Raw genomic sequence first — 23,570 nt, 5'->3', positions numbered from 1 at the left:
CACTTCCGGCGCGGGGATCCTGCTCAGAGCGCGGGGAGCCCGCCGGCGGGCCGCCGCCGTTGTTGGCACGGCATGACGCGTTAAACGCACGCAAGAAAAAAAAAAAAAAAAGAGCAAACCCTGTGCAGGTGCGGTGGGAATCCCGCAACGCGGTCGTGCGTGCGGAGCTCCGGCGGCCGGCCGGCTGCACACTGCGGGGCTGCCGCGATGACTAACGCTGCGAAATTCTCTCAATGGACTCCTCCGTGAGGAAAGGGGGGTGCAACCGGGGGTGGGGGGCTCCCACTGCGCGCCCCTGGATCCCGCACCTCACGCACGGGCATCCGCGTCACCGCGTCGCCGCCGCCGCAACACGTGGACGCGGCGCTCGGGAACTTGGGCGTTTTGAAAGCATCTCCAGGGTGACGGCGAGGAGCTCCACCCACCGAGCAGACGGTCTCCTCCACCTCCTCGCAGCCTCTGTCCGCGGTGCTGAAAGCGGCCGCTCCCCGCATGCCTCCCCCTGCGGGCGGGAGGCCCCCCGCATCCGGGTTCGATGAGAGAACAAGGAGGAAGCAAAGTGATCCTGGATCCAAAAGGGGCGCCACCTTCTTCATCCATTCATTTCTATGTCTTTGCAGCCTATTCCAGCCCGGACCTGTCAATCACAGGGGCCGCATATAGTAACACACAGCATTCACTCACACATTCAAATCACTCATATAATTCATATTTATCCGAAGAGACAAACATTCATTCTTTCATTTACGGCTCAACTATTGATGCAATCATTCATCCTCTTGTCCAAGTGTCACGTAGAGACAAATACCTATTCAGCCTTTCATTCACATGTTATAGTCGTACGACGTTCACCCTCTCTTTTAGAGAGAAATTCAACCGTTCACCCCCTTGTTCATGTATAATACAGACAAATTCACTCTCTTATTGACGCGTTTTATATAGACGTACAGCCGTTCACCCTCTCATTTACATGTTATATAGTCATACAACTAGTCATCCTCTCATCCATGTCATACAGACACAAAACTATTTAACCTCTCATTCACATGTTATATGGTCATATAAGCATTCATCCTCTCATTCATACCTCTTACAGCAGGGGTGGGCAATTATTTTGGCTGGCGGGCCACATTTCTCATTTAATTTTTATGCGTGGACCAACTAGGTATCATGTAAATTTAAGAAAATGAACAATTGTCATGTAAATATTAAACTTTTTTGGCGTGTTATTCTAAAATCATCAATGATCATATAAAGGTACCGACATTATTTTGTATGTAATCATCCATAGAAAAGGAAGAAAAAAAAAAGAATTCAAAATATTAAAATCATTTCTAAATTCAATATCGACTGAAAATGCTATTAAAAAGTTCTTAAAATAAAATATTTTAAATATAAATGAAAATACATTTTAAAAAAATCAAATAAAAAAATAAAAATAATATATTCTACTTATAAAATATTAATGGCCCGGATTTAAAATCCCCAGTCAAGTCTTCACTCTCTCTCTTCAGCCCAGTAATCTCCCAGATAAACCCTATTTACCTGCGAGGCTGAAACAGTATTGTCTACAGGCGTGTTGTATTATGGGATGTCGTAGCGCTCCACGGACCTGGACGGTCATATGTTTGCGGGTGAACGTTGTGAAACGCAAAGGATGCAGGGCATCACCGCAGCTCAATATATTTAAGGAAATCTAAAGACTCCGAAAGAAAGGATGGTAAAACCATGCGAACGTCGCGTGTGTCACCGAAGACAACAAATCACACACCAGCTTCCTTCTTATCAGTGTTTGTTTTTCTCACTTTATTTTACCGATGTGGCAAAATCAAGACAAAAAGTTATTTCTTCTCGTGTAGAAAACACTCCCCGGTCACCTCCAGCATCCAGCAGGCCTGGCCGGGTTCGCTGTCCGCGGTGCTGAAACATCTTTCTATCTCTCCACTATCTATCTATCCACCATCCATCCATCTGTAGTTTCTGCAGGGTCTGAAGGTCACGGCGTGGTGTCCTCCAGTGTGATTGTTTGTAAGAAGGAGGTGATTGCTTCACCGCCAACCTGCCCTCCATCTCTCCCTCTCTTTCCCTCCCTCCCTCCTTCCCTCTCTCTCTCTCTCTCTCTCTCTCCCCCTCTTCCTGTTGATTTTTAGCACTGCAGAGTGTTGGATCGGTGGAGGCGGATGAGGAGGAGGAGAAAAGAGAGGGAGGGAAGGAGGGGGTCCGTTCACCTCCATCCGTTTGTTCCGTTAAAAACGTTGCAAAAACACCGCGCTCTTCTTGAACGCACCCCCGTTTGCTAAAGAACTACAGTAGCGCCGCGCGGAACTACAGTTACTTTTGTTTTTCTTTTTTTTTTTCTTTTTTTTTTTTTTGGTGTATTCTCGTTCCGTCTGCTGCTCTCGCGATAGGGCGGGCGGCGGAGCGGTTTTTGACGTGCAGCCGCAGCAGCAGCAGCAGCAGCAGCAGCACCAACAGCAGCAGCGACAGCAGCCGCAGCAGCAGCAGCAGCAGCAGCAGCAGCAGCAGCAGCAGCAGCGGGCGGAGGGAAGAGACTGGCGGACGGCAGCAGCATCATGGCGGACAGAGACAGCGGCAGCGAGCACGGCGGGCCCGCCGCAGGCCCCGGCGCGCTGCCGCCGGGCGCCATGGCCGCCGCGGGCCGCCTGCAGCACGACACCGAGGAGCTCGCCTCCAAGCGCGTCGACATCCAGAACAAGCGCTTCTACCTCGACGTGAAGCAGAACGCCAAGGGCCGCTTCCTGAAGATCGCCGAGGTCGGCGCCGGCGGCAATAAGAGCCGCCTGACGCTGTCCATGTCCGTGGCCGTGGAGTTCCGCGACTACCTCGGGGACTTCATCGAGCACTACGCCCAGCTGGGGCCCAGCAACCCGGACGCGGCGCAGGAGGAGCCGCGGCGGGCGCTCAAGAGCGAGTTCCTGGTGCGGGAGAATCGGAAGTACTACATGGATCTGAAGGAGAACCAGAGGGGGCGGTTCCTGAGGATCCGGCAGACCGTCAACCGGGGCCCCGGGCTGGGCGGCGCGCAGGGCCAGACCATCGCGCTCCCCGCGCAGGGGCTCATCGAGTTCCGCGACGCGCTCGCCAAACTCATCGACGACTACGGCGTGGACGAGGAACCCGCCGAGCTGCCGGAGGGCACGGCGCTCACCGTGGACAACAAGCGCTTCTTCTTCGACGTGGGATCCAACAAGTACGGCGTATTCATGCGTGTGAGCGAGGTGAAGCCCACCTACCGGAACTCCATCACGGTGCCGTGCAAGGTGTGGGCCAAGTTCGGCGGCACCTTCTGCAAGTACGCGGAGGAGATGCGCAAGATCCAGGAGAGGAGTCGAGAGAAGCGGGCCTCGGAACTGCTGCCCGAGGGCCCGGGCGGGGGGGACGACGGCGACGAGGACTGATGACACCCCTTTTTTTTTTTCTCCCTCCCCCTGGATATACATATATATATACATATATATATATATGTACAAAAAAAAAACATCAAAATAAATAACTTAAACTGTAAAATAGATCTCACACGAACTCATTGGACCGGATGTCCCCTCCCTCCCCCCCCCCGCCCCCCCCCCCCGCTGCTACCCAGGACCCACCTGTAAGGCCCCCCGGCTCCCTCCTATCACACAGGCAGATTTCATTTTTCTTGTTTTTTGCACATGTCCAAAGTTGAAAATGTTTGTTTTAACCAGAGCGGAGGTGAAGAGGTGTGTTGTACAACCCAATCAGCACAAAGAGGATATAGATATAAATATATGTGTATGTTTATATATATATATATATATAAATATATATATATATATTTATATATGGTGGACTTCTATGGAAACCAAAATCCGATCCCGGGCGTGTCGTGTTATGCTAAAGGTACGCATGGGTGGGACGCCGCTGTGCACGTAGACTCGTGCACGAGAGTCAGAGGGCGTCCCTCCCCCCCCCCCCCCACCCGAAAAGCTCGGGCCCACCCCAACGATTATACCCCGCCGCCCCTCCTCTCCCCGGCGACGGCGTCCATAGCAACCTCAAGCGGACGAGATAAAGTGCTAACTTAGACATACTAATTATGATTTTGTGAATCAGCTGTAAGAAAAGATCCTTATTAAGACGCCCACGTTTTCTGTGGGTCCGCGTTTTCGTTGTGACTTTTTGTGCTTTCCCTCTTGACGGGTGGGGCGGGGCGGGGTGTGGGTGGGGCGGGGCGGAAGGGGGGGGCGAAGGCGAAGCTCCACCTGTGCGAATAGGAAAGATTTTAAAAGCAAGGCGAGGCCGCACGTCCCTTGACCGCCGTTACAACCCGTGCCTTATTCGGCCTCCGCCTCCCCGCTTTACGAAGGCCGGCAGCCCTTCGCCCGGCCGGAGCGCCGCCGTCGCCGCCGACCCCCGTGGTCGCCGGGGATACGGCCACCTGTGGCGGCTGGGGGACGGGGGTTTCCTCCTGGTGGTCTGTCGGGGCGGCTCTGCACGGTGTCTGGGAACGGTGGAGGAGGAGGAGGATCCCGGAGGAGCCCTGTGGACGCAGAGGCCCGCCGGCGCAGTATCTCTCCCTTTATGGTGCTACAGCCCCTCCATCGCTCCCACGGGGCGCCGTCACTTTTGCATCGTTTCTTACTCTGATGCTCCTTCTTCGACTCTCGAAGTTCTCCCCACTCCGTGTCCCCCGAGGAGTGGGGTTGGAGGAGAAGGGGGAGGGGCTCGCCTCCGGACCGGCTGAAGGACGTTTCCTTTTTTTTTTTTTTTTTTTCTTGTTCCAGTGTGCAATATCGTGTACTCGCCGCCTGTGGCATTGCATCACGCGTATAGACGATGCCAGGGAAATCAATCAGAATATTGATGTATTGGCTGGTGATCAGCGACTGGTTCAGAGGCGTGACGTCGCAGGCCTGCACGGTCTGTCTGCTCATGCACTTGTTCGAAGTAAGGTTGTTTTTTTTCTGTCACGTTCTGTAAACCAGTTGGTTGCCTTGTCCGTCATGCAGTGCGTAGACCAGTGTGTGTGTGTGTGTGTGTGTGTCAGACGTCCCCCCTTTACAAGCCCACTTCTATGTTTCCTCTCGTAAACACGACACCTGATAATCGGCAGGCTCCATATCGGCGTCTCTGCACTCGAGTTGAACTGGGTTCGGTCCGGAGGTGGCTGACGCACACTTTTAACCCCCTCCCCCCTCCGGGCCCCCGCCGAGGCCCCTTGTTGCTCTCGGTGTGTTCGTGAGGCCTGCAAAGCGTTTCGAATGGCGCTTTGAGGCGGCAAAGGCTTCCTGTCATTAGGGGCCAGGAAACTATTCGGGGGCCCCTGAACGCACCACCCAGGTGACCCCCCCCCCCCCCCCCCCCCCGGGCCCCCCATCCATGCGGCGCCAGGACTGTTTCTCAATCGTTCAGACGGTCTCTCGTCACGGGGGCGTCCAGTAACAGTAAAACCTCTGTGACCGCTTCGTCACTTTAAGCCCTTGTTTTCCGTCTGTATGTGTCTGTGTGCGCGCTAAAGGACAACATGCTAATCTGTGCAAATGATGAATGGATCCAAAGCTGCACGCTGCTCTGTGTGTGTGTGTGTGTGTGTGTGTGTATATATGTGTGTGTCTGTCCTGCTTGACTGGACCGTTGACACGGGGAGGAAATTTCTGATCATTAGCCGATTTGTATTTTCCAGGGACGGCGGAGCGTCGGCTCCGACTCGTACGCGGTTATGTGGAAAGGAAGTCTTACGTAAAGCAGGTCGGCCTGGAAGGGCTGACCTGAGCGGTGCTGGTCGCGGGCCATCAGCCTGATGCGACGCCTGGCTGGCACGAGGGGGAGGAACAGGCTGTGGCTTTAGAAGCCTGGGCCGGATAAGAGCTGCTAATGTAGTTAGAGGCGAGCTGAGGCCAGACTGCAGGAGAGCCCCCGGAGCAGGCCTCGGCCGCCGAGGTATCCGAGGTCGGCTCGGATTCTCGCCGGCCCGTTTGTGACGCCGCCAGTAATAATGTTCCAGGGGAGACTCTGAATGTCGGAGAGAGGCCCGGCGGAGGCCTGGCGCTGCTCAGCTCTGCGAGGGGGGTGGCGGAGTGCCGCGACCGCCCGACCTGGCCGGCAGACAGATCTGGCGTGGTAGAGGAACAGGAAGTCTGTTTTTTTTCTTTTTCACCCCCTCTCCTCGCGGAGACACTCGTCTTTTCTCGCCGCCGCCCGGCGAGTTAGAAAAAGGAAAAGCCATTTTGTTTCCACGTGGAAGCCGGTGAGGGCAAGGCGCATCCACAGCGCCCGCGTTCCCGCTCCGAGCGAGATGGGATACGAGGCCTCCAGGAGGCGGTGCGAATGTTAGCGGCGCTGCGGCTCTGCCCGTCTGGCTTCTAACGGGCAGACGGGAGGGTGACGTGGAGCGGCGAGCAGACGGCCTTGCAGCTGTGTTGCGTCGTCACCCATTGGCGGGACTCAAAAACACAAAATGGCAGACAGATGTTTTTCTCTTTTGGTCTCGTTCTCTGTAAATATGGGGGTTAGCGTGACTGTTAGCGCCGAGGCCGCTAGCACGGACGCTCCGGAGCTTTTCACGCAACTTCTCCCAGCCAATCGGATCATTCCTTACACATTTGAACCCACGGAAATAGTATCCGTGGCTCCGGAAGCTGCGAGGATTCGCGAGGACTTCAGGCGACCTGGAGAAGAGGTGGCCTGCAGGTTGCAGCCAGGAGTCTGCAGCTCGCCACCTGTGCGAATAGAAGCCGCCGTCAGCGGCCGCTACCCGGGCGCCGCCATTTTGGCTCCGCCAGTGGAATTAGCACAACGGAGCTGTAGGATCTGACTCCGCCCCTCTGCCCTGGGGGACGAAGACGCAGGGTTCTGGAGACCGGACCTTTTTAAAAAGTCCCCTTTGTGAAGCTGCTCCGGGTGAAGTTTGTCTTTCCTCTGGTTTTGTTCCGGATATCCACACACTTGAGAGCTGACCGACTCCTTGGTTTTGTCAGCGGCACCTTTTTACTCGCGCACGTCAGGAAGACGTCGCGACCTTAACGGCTTTGGCGCGTCCGTGGCCCCGCCCCCCCACCCCGCGGTGTCGCTTTTGGACCGCAACCGACGCCGCTTCTTGACCCCGCCCCCGCACACACACGCTCGTTCGCGACTCCAAACCGAGGCGCCGGGCCGTAAACACGGCCCACTCAGAACTGACTGAAATTCCAGCAGGTGTTCCCAGACTACTTCCTGGTGTCAGTGGCGCCGGTCTGTCATTGGTTACCTCGCGGCCGATGGAGGAGGAGCTCACGCAGGCCGTTGTCGTGTTTTTTTCGGGGGGGTGGGGTGATCCTGGATTTTAAGGGGTGGGGGTCAACGCACAATGAACATATCTCCCACGTCACCGTCTGGTCCGGAGCCCTTTTACCATCCCACATGTTGTATCAAGAATATTTTATCTGTGGCATATGTGTGTGCGGGTGAGTGTGTGTGTGTGTGTGTGTGTGCGTGCGCGCGCGTGTGTGTGTGTGTGTATATATATATAAATATATATATATGGTTTGTTATATATAATGCTCCTCCTTTCAGAAAATATAACATGTAAACGGGGAAAAAAAAACGTTGCTCTTTTTCCTTTGTATTTTATACTTAACAGAAAAGAATTGAATAAAACGGATAAATACTTGCACTTTAGATATATTAAAGAAAAGGAAAAATCTGCATATTATTTTTGATAGGGATCTCACATTCAAAGAGTATAAACTGCAGGCTTTGTGACTATTGCTGGACAGAGATGTACCAAGTTATTGAAGTATATTTTGTCTGTGTGTCAGGAGGTTTACTAAAGTAAATTGCATGATAAAGTAGTGCTACACCGATGTTCTTTTTTTTTTTTTTTTGATTTTTATTTTAATTTAGTTTTTTTTTTTTTTTTTTAGTTGGTAAAAATGTCTGAAAACTGTGATAACAACTCCTCTCGTGTCATGTTGGACCTCCTCAGCCCCTCTAGGATATTTCTATACGGGAAATATGGCCTTGGCGATGGTGCTTACTTTGGCTTTGACATGGAGCTCGTCCTCACATCTCGACATCGTCACAGCTCGCGTCCCAAGATTCATCCACTCACCTTATTAGATTTATGTTGGTGGCAAAAAAAACAAAAAAAACAAAACAAGAAAAAAGACAAATGGAGGCGTGCTGTTTTGTACATTGCTGTTTGTTTTAATTGTTGGGGTGGGGGGGAGCCTTGTTGTCTGAAAATGACTTAATTGCGCAATAAAAAGGTCATTCCACGTCTCCCTGTCTCTGGACGACTGCGTGTTAGCGGGTGTCGTCGCTAACGTGGCGCGCTAACTGCCCGCAAATGTGGGTATGGTTATTGGACGTTAGCGGAACTCTGGGGGAGTTGGTTCTCCACACGTTTCAGCCTCTCCTGCTGATTTCCATGTGCTAGTTATTGTGTTTTAAGAAGGTATCGTTGGTTTTAAGGTCCTTAATTCATTCAGTCCCTCTACCAGTAATCCTGCATCAGGGGCAGGGGGGCGGAGCCTATCCCAGATTTCATTGGATAAGAGGCGGGGTTTACCCAAGACCAGGGGTCGGGAAACTTTTTGACTGGGAGAGCCATAAAAGCCAGATATTTCTAAATATATTTCACAGAGAGCCACATAGTATTTTTAACGTATAATAAATTAAATATGTCTTACTTTCAATGCTGCCTCTGGTGCTGCATGGATTTGTTCGAAGTGCCGCTTTATATTTGACTGTTTCATCGATGCAATTTTATCATTGCATATTTAGACGTACCGGGCATCCAAATGCAAATTCCTTTTTTTTTTTCTTTTCGCCATCTTTTTTGTTACGAGGGTCAATGCGGATAAACTAGTTGGCTATCTGATAAAATTAATTTGTTCACCTTAGCACGTGCTCGGAAGCCAATGGTTCCCGACTCGACCGAGGTTGACCCGTGAAATTTATCATCAAAACTAATTTCTATTTACTTTAAAATGACACAGTAATATGGAGAAATATCACAAGTATTTTAAAATCAGTTCCAAACTGATTTTTTCTTTTTCATCTCAAAATTGTCTGGGAGCCATATGCCGTCATGGGAAGAGGTTCCCAACCGCTGCCTTACACCAATCACAGAGACACATAGAGACGTCATGTATAGTCGGACATCTGTTTTACGAACTTGTGGACCATGTAGGGTCTCCACTGAACCTCCTGTGTGTGTTTGGACAGTGGGAGGAACCCCGAGGAACCTCTCGCAGGCACAGGGGAGCATCGAGACGCCACTCAGAAAGCCCTCCGTGGGGGACCTTCAGGCTGTGAGGAGAAGGTGTTAACCACCGCTCGGCCCAGCTAGATACCGTTGGATGAATATGGGTGTTTCTTGCAGCTTCACCAGCGGGAGCTTCGAGCGACAGGTTGAGGTTTCACACAAAGGAACCCAGAAGGACCGGACATCGATCTGGATCTCCTCAGGAGACGACGAGATGTAATTTCTCTTCCATTGTGGACGTTCTTCTCAGTCGTGAGCGGACCTCGGCTCCGGCTACCTCATACGATGTCGTGTTGGAGATATTATGGAGCTACGTTACCAGAAGGCCCAAAAAGTGACGATTAATCATTTTGAATGAAGATAAATATTCCTATTAAATTTCGAGGTGTTTGTTTTTATTTTGAGCTGGAGGTCTCTGCACGAGCTCCACGCCGGAGGATCTTCTGCCCATCGGTGCTTCTGCTTGAGACAGACCTCTATCTGTGTGGAGTCTCCATGTTCTCCTGACAGGGGTTCCTCCGGGTTCTCCGGGTTCCTCCAACAGTCCAAACACACTCTGCCCAGACATAGGAAGGACAGCGTGAATGCTCGCGTTTCTCTGTGACGTCAGTGAATGAGAGGGTGAATTAGGAGATGTTTCCAATATCAACTTCAGCTTCGGCTTTCTGCGGTTTCCCCTGCTTCCCGTCCCTGGGTGGTAAATGGAGGGGCGTTCGTTTCTGGAAATGTAATAACAGCTGTCTTCTGCACCCGCGCCGCTTGAACTTTCCGTCAGCGCAGGTCTTCTGGTGCAACAGGCTCCTGCAGCAGATGTCTGAAACACATACCTCATTTTAACCGCTTCATGGAGATCCCTTTCATAGTTTTGTTAAGTAACAAGTAAGATATTTGTAGTCTCCCTCCCCCCTTTCTGTGTGCAGTCTCCATGTTCTCCTCGTGTCTGCGTGGGGTTCCTCAAGGTTCCTCCCACGGTCCAAACACTTGCAGGAGTTCATCCCCCAACAGTATCCAGGCATGTGAGCGAGAGGGTGAAAGTGAAAACATCCGTCTGAACTGCAGACGGTGATCAACGTTGATCTGAAAATAATCACGCGCTGAGAAAACAAACCAAAATCAACCTGGATCCAAATCTAATCTTTATCCATTCATTCTCCAAGATCCTGCCAAAGCGCTAACTGATGTTTGTCCGGTCGACCAACAGGCGGATCCTTTGCATCATTTTTAAAGTGTTTTATTCCTGAAAATCTTCACCGGCGGGAACCTTGGTGGAGTAATAATACTCACACACACACACACACACACACACACACGTGTGTGTGTATGTGTGTGTGTGTGTGTGTGACAACACAACCACAGCCGTCTGTATAAAAGCTGACTTTATGAAGCACAGACTAAATATCCAGTAAATATGTCCTTTACATTTCACGGGCATCCTTTTGAAAAAACAGTCCAGATATACAAACGGAGCCGCCGCCGGGCTCAAAGTGCCGAAATCCTCTTTTCCTCTCTCTTCTTCTTTCTTTTTTCTTTTTTTTTTTTTTAAATAAAACATAACAATCAACAAATATGCTTCTGTCACGATCCTATGTTACAGCACAGGTCTAGCCTAGAACACGGGGGAACGACGGTTAAGCGCGGCGGCCTCTGACGAGAGGCCTCGCCGGTCCAGGAGATGCAGAACTTCTTGGTTTTCGTTGTTTGCGTTGGGTCTACGCGAGGAGCTGTGGAGACGCGGTGGTCTTCTGGGGAGGGGGGGGGGCTAAACCACCTGTCTACAGTTGTGTCAGTTAGAAAGTGTGTGTGTGTGTGAGTGTGTGTGTGTGTGGAGGTTCAGGTAAACAAGCCCTTCTCCAAACGTTCTGCAACTCGGGCTTCTCGGAAGTGGAGACGTGTCCTGCTACTCTTGTTTTGATGGCCCCCGTTTAGCTGTTTTTCCCTTCTCGGCTAGCCGGAGCAGTCCTGCTGCTTCACCCCACCCCCACGCCGAGAAGAAGAAAAAAAACAAAACAACCTTCACGAGCCGTGGTGAGAGTGAGGGTTCTTCTGCCACGTGGCGTGTGTGTGTTTGCAGGACAGCAGGATTGTTACCTACAACATGTGCACAAAGCCGGATAAAGAGTCTTGGTGTAAAATGCTACATGCACGTCCTACAGCGTGCGCACACAAACACACACACACACACACACACACACGCGTTCCTCTTCGGAGTTTCATTCAAGCTTCACGTCCTCCTTGTCCTTCTCCCCCCCCCCCCCCCGGAAAAAAGACAGAACAGATTCAAGTAAACGGCTCGTGCGTGCAGCAGCTCTCTGAGGTACCTCAGGAGGAACCTTCTCCAGGTGTCTCCTGCGGCGAGGTGCCCCTTCCATAAGGCACACGACCCAGAGTCTCTCCACGCCGCCGTCTGTGTGTGTGCGTGCGTGCGTGCGTGCGTGTGTGTGTGTGTGTGTGTCTGGGAGAGTTTAAATAAATAAATAAATACGCTGTACACCGGAGGGATCCTCGCCGTAGGTCCGACGGAGATAAAGGGCCGAGATGCTACAGTAGTACCGTTTCCGTGGTCCACGCCGCCGCCGCCGCCGCCGCCTCCAGCAGGAGGAGGAGGAGGAGGAGGAACTCCTGCGCGTCCTTCTCCGCCCCGAGGAACAAACACTGACAGCGGTGGCGTCTGAGGGTGGATGGCTGGCGTTCTGAGAGCTGAGGCTGGGCGGGGACGGCGAGGGAGGGGGCTCTTGGTCTTCGACTATTGCTGGAGGAAAGGGAGGCGTCGCTGCGGTCGGATGGAGATGCGGGTTTCGGTGGAAGGCTGGAAACCCGGGGGTCGGTTCGAGGGTCGGGGGGAGCCGGGGTCCTCAGCTCATCTGTCCGGCGGCTCTGCCGTTGGAGCCGCTGTGGGCCTGGCTGATGGACGGGGACGAGCGCGTCTTGCGGAGGTGGCCGGCCAGGGCGCCGTCCGCCAGCAGGCCGCCCATCACGCTGGCCTCGATCTTCTCCAGGTCGTCCGTCTCTGCGCGGATTTTCGCCTGCAGGAGGCTGATGTAGGTCTCATACCGGGTCTTCTGCTCAGACGGGAGGGAGGAAGAGGAGGAGGGGTTAGTGAGTCAAGGTCAGTCGGCAAGACGAGTCTCTCAGACGGTCACTTGTTTTTATACCAAATGTTCAGTTACAGAAGAAGAAATAGCAACACTATATCTGTCTTTCTACTTCTTCATTTTATCCCTCTTTTTATTTATATTCATGTATTTCTTTTATATTCTTTCTATGTACTTATTATTTATTTATTTCCTTAATTATGGATATCCATTTATTTTATATTTCAATCTATCCATTTTAAATCTATCTATCCACTTATTTTTATTCATTTTACGTATTAATTTATTTGGAATCAGTTTCATTTATCTATTTTGATGTTCTTTGTATCTGTCTACTTATTTATTTACTTCCCTGTGACTTCATATCTATTTATTTTATTTTTTGATCTACCTGTCGACCAATCTGTCTCCTTTGTCTTATTTATTTCAATATTTATTTATTTTTAATGTATCTATTTATTTATTTTCTATCTACTTATTTGATTTATTCACTTCCTTAAATATCTATTTTACAACAAATCTATCCATCTATCAATCGACTTATTTTTGCTGACTTACTTATTTCCAACCTATTCATGTTCCAATTAATTATGTCTATCTATAGTCTCATGATTTTTTTACTTATTTATATCTATTTATTCATTTATTTTTCTCTACTCCTCTTTCTTATTCAAGACCCATTTTTTTTTATTTAATTTTTTTCATCAACCTGTCAATGTTTCCATATAAAGGTATTACGACAGTCATAAATATCTCTCTTATATATAAAATCGATCAACGATCACATTTTAGTCATTTGAAGACAGTGACATAAATACCTATAATGACGATAGAAGAGGATATAGATAGTTCATATGTGAATATGAACACACGGATAACATTGCGTTCGTCTAGCTTTGCTCCAAAGCGGTATGGGATGTTGAGAGCAGGAGTGTGTTCCTGCAGGGAGGAGGTGTGGAGGCGGACGCACCTCGTAGGTGAGGTAGTGCTCCTTCAGCCTGTACTCCTCCCACTCGCGGCTCTTGGGGTCGGACGAGGGCAGGTTCTTCCGGTGCTCCTCCAGCTCCAGGCTCATCTGCTTCAGCTTGCTCTCGTGACTCAGCAGCTGCTCCGTCTGCACCGACCGCGGGCCCCGACAACCCACGCAAAAACACCCCGACGCGGCCAATCAGACGGCGGTTCGCACCAAACACAGCCTGCGCGCATGCGACACGAGTCCCGACGAATTAAAAGGCGCACCTGGTTGAGCCGCGTGGACGAGGACGGCAGGATGGGCCGGCAGAACTTCTTCATGGAGCCGATGGCGGCGGGGAAGGCCGGCGCCGAGAACAGCGCCGCCACCAGGTTTATCCGGAAGATCCAGGACATCATCTCCTCCTCGCTCCTGTACGGGGGAGAATACCAACGTGGGTGTGCGTAGATGATCGGCTCAAGGTCTGCGGGGCAAATGTGGCCCGCCACGCAATTTTATGCGGCTCGCGAGAACGTCTTGTGTCAAACTCAAAGCCCGCAAGTACGATGAGAGCTGGCCAGCTGATTCGTTGCAAGCCTTGCTGAGTCACCTGTTGTCAACTGTCGTTTCCCCACAAATAAGTCAATGAAGACTTTAAAAACAGGGGGTTTCGAGACAGGCGGGAGGTAGGGTATATGTTTGCGGAGAGAGCGGACGTCGATTTTTTTTTTATCCGTAGAGTTGACTCAGATCTGATCAATGCATGGTTAAACTACAGGAAATGGGCCTGCTTTGGGATAAACTCCTGGAAGGCAACAGATGCGCGGTCAAAAGAGTGGACGGTTGGGCGGGATTTGGGAGAAAATGCGCAAGGAATTACTCAGGAAAAGTTGCTTATCGCGGCCCGTCCTCGTCCCAATTCGTCAACCGTCTGACGAATGTAGAAGGTTTCCTTTCGGGTCGCGAACCGACGCACAAGGAACTTTTTTCTCGTCATTTTTCGACGGACCCGGGGCTTTATGTCACACGCTGACGCATCACCCGACGAGAATGGGGTGCTTAATGCGTCGATATGTGACACCGAGAGAAGCTTCACCATTCGTCAGGCGGTTGACACATTGGGATGAGAATGTGTTTTTTATAGAGCCATGAGAAATAAATACAACAGATTTTTCTTGTATTTAATGTTTAATGTTGTTGTTTATAGGCAAGAACGTATACGCTGTCAGTTCAAGGTTCTAGCTTAGACTAGAGAGCGTCAGAGCTGTAATATGTTTCCCTTTTGTACTTTTTTCTTGCTTCCACAAGGCATGTTGGATTTTTATTGAAAGGAAATTCGTTTTTAGCTGTGGATTTTATTTTTATTTTTTTTTGCTGCAAATAAGAAATTGTTGCAACTGATTTTTAATCTATTTACGATTTATTGTCGTTTTAAGAGGCAATAATTTAGAAGCTCTGTTGGCTTAAGGGTCAATATGTGCAATACGTGCCGATTTTTAAATGTTGGCCCACTGTGTATATGAGTTTGACATCCCTGTTCTAAAGGGCTTCACAGTAACCTTGCGGAACGACTCCGTGATGCTAGCGACGTGCTAGCGACATGCGCGTAAACACACACACCGACGTCTTTCCAGGAAGTGTTTCGTAAACATGTTGGTGTTGTCATTACCTGTCTGTCCTTTTGCTGATTCCAGCGCCTGACCTTTGAAAGTCTGACCTTTCTACTGACGAAGGTCAAACTTTCATCCATTCATTATCTAGAAAGCTTGTCCTGCAGTCAAGGCGACAGGAAGTCCGTATCCTATCCCAGCTGTGATTGGGTGAGGGGCGGGGCTAACCCTGGGGCCGTCAGGGGGCCACATAAGGATGCAACCATTCACCCTCACTCACATGTCATATATCCATAAAATGTCTACTCACTCATTCACATGCTACACAGAGACGTGCGGCCATTCACCCTCTCATTCATATCTCATATAGAGCTATGCTATCATTCATCCTGTCATTCACATTATACAGACAAATTCAAAATTCCCCCTCTTATTCACACATTACACAGTGACACATTCAACCATTCACCCTCTCACTCACATATCAGATATACAATCATTCACCCGCTCATTCATATCTAATATAGAGACGTGCACTCATTCACCTTCTCATTCACATGTTATATAGTGACGTGCAAAATTCAACCTCTCATTCGGTTATTACATCACGACATGCAACATTCACCCTCTCATTCCCATACCAGACGTACATCCATTCATCCTGTCATTCACACGTAATGTAGAGAAATTCAAAATTCCCCCTTTTTACTCACACATTGTGAAATCGAGCCACACAACATTCACCCTCTCCTTCACAAATATCACAACACGCAATCGTTCACCCTCTCATTCACTCGTCTGGTCAATGTTGGGTCTCCAGTGAAGTTCCTGCGTGTGTTTGGATTGTGGGAGGAACCCAACGCACGGAGAGGCTCCTGGTTCTGTTTCCTGATCAATGTCCCGAAAGGTGCTGAGGGCACTTACGGGGCCTGCAGGAGGAAAACCCTCCAGTCAGAGGTCTTCAGCTTCAGCACGTTGGCCCTCTTGCTGTAGTCGGTGGCGCGGGTGGCCAGGGCGTGGTGGATCCGCACCGCGTTCTTCAGGTCCACCTCCGAAATATCTGCATCGGGCTTGTACTCATCCTGGGTGAACATGGAGGAATAAAACACCAGGAGAGGAAGATCAGCAGAACCACCCCTGCTTCTATCCAGGTCCAGACTGGAGACCTGTCTTTTTGTCCGGCGCACCGATCCTCACACGCGTGTTTCTATAGCAACGGGCGAGAAGCGGTACCTTCTGGAGATACAGGATCATCCCCTTCAGAACCGCATAGAACTTCTTCCAGCCACGGCGACCCCGCGGCGCTGCAAGGAGGAAATGATCGCAATTAGCGATAACCTTCCACTGTGGACGTGTGTGTGTGTGTGTGTGTGGGCGTGTGTGTGTGCAAGCCGCGCACTCACTCCTCTTGCCGTCCATGTCGGCGTGGCTCTTGCGCGTGAGCACGCCGTGCTTGTAGGTGACTGCATTGAGGAGGATGGGGATGGCGATGAAAGGGTTGCTGCTGTCCGTTACCCTGGCAACCCGCTTGCTCCCGCCCTCGCACTGCTCCTCCACCAGCTCCGACAGGCTCTTCCTCAGCTCCTCTTCTTCGCTGCCGGTAAAACGCACGCAAAAACACAAAACCTGAGCATCGGCCGTTCCGGTCGGGTTCGCTCGTGTCCGACGCGGTGCCTCTGAGCGAGGCGTGCGTTACTCACACGGCCCATTCCAGCTTCTCGTTCTTGATGGAGTTGTACAAGACCTGCGCGGAGAAGTATCTCCATTACATGCGGAAGATGAGAACCAAAACCCCTGTTCCGGGTCCGAGACCGAGTGGCCGGTGGAGGCCGTCGCTCTCCCTACCTTCAGGAGGTCTTTGGGGAAGTCCTTCCCGTTGTTGAGGCCGTCCAGGTTGCTGATGAACTGCTGGCAGGACATCTTCTTCCCGATGTTCTGAGAGAAGAAACGCAGACAGACGGGTGAGAGGCGGGAAAACCGACCGGGTGCTGTTCCCTGACTGCCCACTAGGTGGCAGTGTCGCACCGCTGATGTTCTGAGGGCTTCACGGCGATGAAGGGTTTTTCCACGGAGAACATCTTGGATCGCCTTAAACCTCCTTCGTCGCTGTTTGACCTCCTTAAATTAACGAAAGTCCGATCTGGACTCGACGGATCCAGGGGTGTTCTCCTCCTGAGGAGATCGGGCAAGTTCTCGCTTCCCAGAGGAGGAACTACGAAGGAGCACGAGCCGGATGCGGTTCGTGCTCCGGAGGCGTTCCCGCAGATCCGCGCTTTCGGCGAAGAACATCGCGATTCACAAGATAATTGACAGGTTGGACTTCAGCCCCCTGCGGGAGGTGGTCTAGAAGAACCTGATTGGACGGTATGGGTTCAAATTGGTCGTCCTCTCTGAGGAGTCCAGAAGAGAGACACGGCAGGTGAAAGGACGACCCGAGTGAGACCGTTAGCGGGCGAGGAGAAGAAGAAGAAGAAGATGTTCACATGGAATCGGACTGGTTTTAGAAAGGATACTCACCACCTTGAAGGTCAGAGATGGACAGACCAGGAGTGGAGAGCATGGAGGGGTCAGAGGTCAGGAGAGAGAATAAACGTTAGTTAGATGAGGTGTTTCCACCACAGCGGTGGAGAGCAGGGAGAAGATCAGCTGAGAGAAGGTAACGACAAGGAGGACAGCGTAGAGACACGGGTGTATCGGTGTCGCGGAGCCTAATCGTGCCGCCGTTGGGCGAGAAGGAGGTTCAGAGCGGACCTGCTGGTCGCGGAGCCACATTCAGAAGACAACTTTTGGACGGTTCAGGTCTCCACCATGACCGGGGAACCACCTGAGCTTCTCCGTGAAGTGGCTCTTTAGAAAAGGAGAATTTATCCTCCACTCCCGGTCACCGCTCTTCATCGTGGACTCATTCAATCAGTAAACATCCGAGGTGACCTTCTTGACGCCGTTCGATACGGCGACATGGATTCACCCCCAGTGATTTCCTATTGCCCCCCCCCCTCCCCGCCCCCCTGGGCCGGGGTCGAGGATGCGCCGGGGGCCTGTCGACCAATGGTAACGCTCCCCGGCCCCGCACCGGTTTAAGCCTGAGCTGAGGATGACTATTTGAGGACGGGGGGGGAGACAGAAGCAGGTCAGAATGTAGGCCGGAAGCCGGGGGGGGGGGGGGCTGATGCAGCGACGGGAGGGGAGAAAATATGAAGAGGGAGGCGGGCGGGTGGGCTTACGTGTCCGTGGAGGTCGGTGTTGAGCAACATGAGGGCGCAGGTCAGAGTGTGGGCGCCGTCTGCGGAGACACGGAACACACTGGTCAGGGTTTGGATCACCAGCAGAACACACACACACACAAACACACACACACATCCAGGTCAGAGCTGATAGGATGGCAAAGGGAATGAGCTCAGATGCAAGCGTCCTGGTCAGTTTTTCATTCATTCATTCATTTATTCTATAACGCGGCTGTGATTGGTCGGTGTCCTCCCCGTACTTGTCAATCACAGGGCCGCAAATATAGACATCCGACCGTTCACCCTCACATCCACACGTCTGGACCATGTGGGGTCTCCGGTGAACCTTCTGCAGGTGTTTGGACTGTGGGAGGAACCTGGAGAACCCACAGGCTGGAGGGCAGAACTTGGAGACCCCACATGGACCATCCTGCTGTGAGGTGGAGCCCTGAACCTCCGTGATCCCCAAATGTCAAATACTGCAAACAAAGGACACGGAGCAGGAACTATGGACGGGGTCTTCAAGAGCTGAGACACGCCGGGAAGATAAATCATACATCGTCTGCAAAGAACATGAGCAAATAAAGTGAGCGAACTGCGTTCCCAGAAGAACCCGGACAACGGGAATCCAACCAAGGATCTTCTGGCCGTGAGGTGGAGGTGCTTCGCTCCGCGCCGACAATGCGAATGTTTTTTCTTTTTCAAGACTTAAATCCTATGGTGGCGGCCACAGAAACATGCCAACAGCGCTGATATGGAGATCACCCCCAAAGATCGGGCAGTTCAAGCATAGAGGAGGCGCGGCGACACGCGAGCGCAGGTGTTAGTGACATTCGGTTAGAAGAATATTTCCGGCGTGGTTCTGTTTGTCTTTACCATGTCCAGCAGCATCATCGCCCTCGAGGTCCTGACCTTCAGAGGTGGGTGTCTGCGGGTTGCAGTGGCAGAAGCGTCTGGAGAAATGCACCAGGACCCTCTCCCTCTCCTGGGTTTCCCCCATCAGCGGGAAAGCTTTCAGGAAGTTCCTGCAGGGAACGTAGGAGGTCAGAGGTTTCCCGGTGGTAAGGTCACCTGTGAAGGTCACCCAGTGCGAACGTGGACGATAAGGCTCATTGATGAATACAAACAGCATGCATTGTGGAAAATCTGAGATCATTCATTCATTTTCTATAACGCTATAACGCGGCGGAGCCTATCCCTGCTGTGATTGGCCGAGAAGCGGGTTTCAGCCCGGATCCATCACAGGGCCACGTATAGAGACGACCATTCACCTTCTCATTGTTATACATCGTATTTTTCAGACTCTAAGCCGCTCCTTTTTTCACTCACTTTCAACACTGTGGCTGAAACAATGATGCGGCTATTTAAACGCGCTTCATGCCAACAAAGCATTTAACCTCGTCATAATTTTGAGGCTGGTCAATTCCAAAACCAAGCGAGATGACTCTACTGGTTTTATTGCGTAGGGGGAAGACAAAGATAGTGATCAGCTGGAGTAGGACAAGGCGGGGATAGAAAATGGATGGATAGATGGACTTTTGCTGGGGTTCATCCATCCATCCATCCATTTAATATTAATCATTTTCATCAGCCGTGTTACAGGCTGTTTGGAAAAAAGGCATTCCCGGTACGTATTTGTGGATGTTACCGATATGCGTTTAATTGAAATGTTGAAAAAATTACATGTTCCATGTAAAGATCTCATGTAACAGCGTGGACACCTAAGGCTTATAAGTGCAGCTTATATATGTACACATACATTTATTTAGTTTTTTTTAGACCGTGCGGCTTATATATATGAAATCACAGTAGAAATCATACGTCTAGACAATTATACACTCATTGGGAAATTTTGCAGGCGGTCATTTTGTGTGAGATTTGTGTTTTGGGGTATTTATTTCCGCTCTACAGGGTTAATAAACGTTCAAAATAAAACCATATGATAACCGGACGTTCCATCTGAACTCTTCCAATCCTACGTATGATAAATCGTTCCGGTTTCATCGTGCACTCGGTTTATCTGCAGTTATCAAAACAAGACGTCGATCCGGCGGAAAGAAGCGCCGAATTCGGGTATAAACCAATCACAGTGTCTGAAGGCAGCCGATTCATGCCGTTCCATCGGAGAAGGATGCGAACGGGGCTGCATGTGAAGTGCACCCTCAGCGGGCCCGTCTGAGACGGCGGCCTGTCAGGAGCGAGACGGCAGCTGCTGCAGCCGCCACCGCCGCCGGCGACATGACAGCTTGACGTGTAAAAAGCTAACGGAAGCGGGAGGAATTTTTAAAACATGCACGATTCATCCCCGGAAAAGCTCGCCTTACCTCAGGGCCCGATCCAGAGACAAGCCCGAGAAATCAAAGAAGCTCAGGTACTCTGACGCCACCAGCTGGCTGAAGTCGTTACTGCAGGGGGCAGGAAACATTAGCATTAATTAGCATTGCGCTAGGGAAGTAAAGTGACAGTGTGTCAGTTTGTTTGTTTCTTTATCCACAGCTAAACCTTGACCTGCGAGAACGTGGATTTGGGAGTTTTTCAGAGGAAAAAATCACAGAAGTGTGCATGTTGTGGACTCGTTCGTGAGGAGACGGAGAAGAAGTTGTTGAGATACGGTGACGGAGTGTGTCGTCTGAGAGGCAAGAGGCATTCAAAGCCGGTCGGGGACGGGTTGACGGTTTTAGAAACAGGACTGTCTTCACTCCGTCCATAAATGAAGTTTAGACATAAAGTATAGTAAAGTGACATTTAGCAACACATTGTAGCATCAAGTGTGGAGCCAGGAAGTTAAGGTTAGGGCGACATATGGAAAACTCCATCTTCGTCCCATCTTCAAGGTCAATACACTAAATAAAACCATTTAATTTCTTCAACCTTCTTATTTCATCTCTCTTATTACTATTACTATTTATTACTTATTCTTTTATATATAAAATCCTTTTTTTTGTTTAAAAAAACATGTGTAAAGCATGGATCTGGAGCGGCTTCATAGCGTTTCAATTCATTTCGACAGGAAAATTTAATTTGATAAACAAGGAAATTGAGTTACGACCTCGGTCTCGGAAATAATTAAACTCCTAAGTGGAGTTTTCTCCTGGAGCTGGAATAGATGAGGCGCTCTTTAATTATATAAACAGTGTGTGACGTCATGAAATGTGTTAAAATCTTCAAGACCGTCATAAATAACGACACCTTTGATTTATTAGCGTGTAACAAGGGAGTCTCCAGAACTAAGAACACTAAAGAAGAGCTAGTTTATGCATGCGCCGATATGGCGCTAGCAAGCATGTTTTCCATTGGGTGTGTGTGTGTGTGTTGTGCGTGCAGACTCACTTCTTGCCCAGGTGTCTGGCCACGTCGCAGCGTTTGAAGCCCTCAAGGTGATAGAGGCGCTTGGCCAGTCTCTTGGCCGCCTCGTAGTCGGCGCGACAGCCATTGGCCAACGTGTCGGTGCTGCCGCGCTCCAAATGCTCCAGACTGCCCAAATCGCACTCCTCTGAGTCAGACAGCGCGTCTGTGAGGTTGGCATCGCTGTGGTGGAGGGCGCACACACACACACACAGACACACACAGACACACACAAGCAGGTGTCCAGGATAATGAATAAAACACATCCATCACTAAACGCCCACTCATTCAAAACATAACAAACTGATGAGTGTAGAACTCAATTACATAGACATATGTTCATACACACACACATACACACACGCACACACACACACACATTCAAACGCCAAGTTCGGTTTAAATCAGCTGGTATGACACTGACCCAGTTTGCCTTTTTCCCTTTACGCCCTCATTTAATGCAATAATCTAAAGGCTGATGATCCTATGAAGCCGATTGTTTCTGTTCCAGTGCCGTATTAAACATTATCTTCCTTTGCTGTGAAAGCGTGGAAACGCGCTTCGGTGGAAAGCGTGTGTGTCGAAATACTCGACAGGGCCTCCATGCGGCCTTGACCGCCCTTGATGACGAACATCCCGTCCATTCGGACCGACGTAGGAATCGCGTCAGTTGACTCAGCAGCGCTCGACCGGTTAGCTGCCCGTCACTGAGGCAAAAACCGCTTAGATCTGACGGTGTGTGTGTGTGTGTGCGTGTGTGTGTGTGTGTGTGTGTGTGTGTGTGGCTGGGGAGAAGCGAGTGCATTAATCAGCGTCCAGTCTGTTCTTTCCTGACATGCAGAGTCTGATGAAGACACCCGAATCCGCCGTTCGACTCCCAAAACCGCCGCCGGGTCCGTCAGCGAGACGTTAATTAGCTGTTTCCTTGGACTTCAATCCGCCCGCGCGGATCGCAACCCGCTCGCCTCCGCCGGCTGGAGGAGAATCTTCTGATTGGGATTTATCTTGAATATCGCAACCATTCTGATGACCGGTGCGTCTGCAGCAGCCGCAACATCGTCAGGAAAAAATATCTGGAAAAACACAACAAATTCCCTCCAAATCCTAAACAACCAGACGGCCTGACCAGCAACGTGTCAGACGTTACGTATGAAACATGTGACTTTCCAGACGCCGGAAGATCTTACGATGGGTTGGAACACGCCGGGTTCGAGTACGGCGGAGTTTTGTTTCCCCAGATGAAGCTGTCGTGGTGTGTGTTACACATTCTTACCTTCACAAATAGCATAAATGCGTGACACTGAAGTGTCCCGCTGCCATTCCTCAATATAGACTATCCATTCTCCATCAGTCTGGACAGCATTTCCTCATTTCCTCTGCATGTGTGTTTGTGTGTGTGTGTGTGTGTGTGTGTGTGTGTGTGTGTGTGTGTGTGCGTGCGACTGAGGGGCACGCCAGCATTCCTGCCAGATGATTCAGATGGGTCTTTGCATAATCTTATCAGCCCAATTGCATTAGCTGCACAAATTCAATGCGCCGCAACGCTTGGATTTTTGCTGGTTTCCGTGGAGGCGGCAGAAGCCGAGCACGCCGAAGACGGGAAGATCGGTGGGGGGGGCAGGGCGACCTTCAGATGACCTCTGAGAAGGTCAATCAAACCCTCCCGTTTTCGCTGATCCATCAGAATCCTCGATTCGCCTCGATTCACTCGTGGAGACCACGGCCGGGTCAGAAAGCGGAGCGACGGACGTGAAACGCCGCCGGCCAGGATTAGCCGCGTTTGAATGCGGCCGCCCCCCCCGGGGACAGGGCGGGGGCAGGGAGAGGTGGCTCCGGGAGCTAATTACGATGCTTCCTGTGCAGAAAGGAGGAAACTGCAGGGCCGGTCCAGACCGCCGCGGAGATAGCGAGCCCGGCGCTCCCGAAGCCCCTTATGATGCAAACGTTTCGGCTAAATGTCCCGCGTCCCCGCTGGGATCTTTGGAGAGCCGAAGACAAAGATAAAACCGATCCACGCTACGGGAGCTCATCAAAACAATCCCTCGCTGCGTTCGCCATGAAATTGCTTTTCGCCTGTCCGACCGAATAAATTCACCCGGCTCGGGTCGGGGGGCGGGG

At 50.9% G+C, this 23,570-nt stretch overlaps 3 protein-coding genes across 6 annotated transcripts in view; 2 read left to right on the top strand and 1 right to left on the bottom strand.

Moving 5' to 3' along the window:
- The window catches only part of ctsf (cathepsin F), a 91,330-nt gene that overhangs the window by 67,625 nt on the left and 135 nt on the right, over positions 1 to 23,570 (top strand). The gene's annotated exons all lie outside the window — the stretch shown is intronic.
- Positions 2,403 to 3,442, top strand: purab (purine-rich element binding protein Ab). The gene has a single exon (XM_086178826.1). The coding sequence runs from the start codon at positions 2,574 to 2,576 to the stop codon at positions 3,417 to 3,419; it is 846 nt and encodes a 281-aa protein (XP_086034952.1). The 5' UTR covers positions 2,403 to 2,573; the 3' UTR covers positions 3,420 to 3,442.
- Positions 10,591 to 23,570, bottom strand: part of psd2 (pleckstrin and Sec7 domain containing 2) — a 38,127-nt gene continuing 25,147 nt past the window's right edge. For 2 of the 4 annotated variants that reach the window (XM_086178682.1, XM_086178683.1), the window contains exons 4-15: positions 21,438 to 21,635; positions 20,432 to 20,512; positions 18,984 to 19,132; positions 18,108 to 18,166; positions 16,729 to 16,818; positions 16,584 to 16,627; positions 16,287 to 16,477; positions 16,117 to 16,187; positions 15,808 to 15,965; positions 13,561 to 13,705; positions 13,292 to 13,435; positions 10,591 to 12,288 (exon numbers count right to left, since the gene is read on the bottom strand). In XM_086178682.1, coding sequence (XP_086034808.1) covers positions 12,082 to 12,288; positions 13,292 to 13,435; positions 13,561 to 13,705; positions 15,808 to 15,965; positions 16,117 to 16,187; positions 16,287 to 16,477; positions 16,584 to 16,627; positions 16,729 to 16,818; positions 18,108 to 18,166; positions 18,984 to 19,132; positions 20,432 to 20,512; positions 21,438 to 21,635 — 1,537 coding nt within the window. In that variant the 3' untranslated portion in view covers positions 10,591 to 12,081. Of the gene's footprint in view, positions 12,289 to 13,291; positions 13,436 to 13,560; positions 13,706 to 15,807; positions 15,966 to 16,116; positions 16,188 to 16,286; positions 16,478 to 16,583; positions 16,628 to 16,728; positions 16,820 to 18,105; positions 18,167 to 18,983; positions 19,133 to 20,431; positions 20,513 to 21,437; positions 21,636 to 23,570 lie in introns of all 4 variants that reach the window. The other 2 variants (XM_086178685.1, XM_086178684.1) reach the window with 2 other exon arrangements.

This window comes from Fistularia commersonii, chromosome 31 (assembly GCF_037954325.1).
Source record: "Fistularia commersonii isolate RoL2024-O1a breed Wild chromosome 31, RoL_Fcom_v1.0, whole genome shotgun sequence".
NCBI lineage: Eukaryota > Metazoa > Chordata > Actinopteri > Syngnathiformes > Fistulariidae > Fistularia > Fistularia commersonii.
This window is presented reverse-complemented; position numbering and strand designations above follow the sequence as displayed.

Bases quoted from the DNA above. Each gene is read 5' to 3' on its own strand.
- purab (XM_086178826.1), top strand. From the start codon at position 2,574: ATGGCGGACAGAGACAGCGGCAGCGAGCACGGCGGGCCCGCCGCAGGC.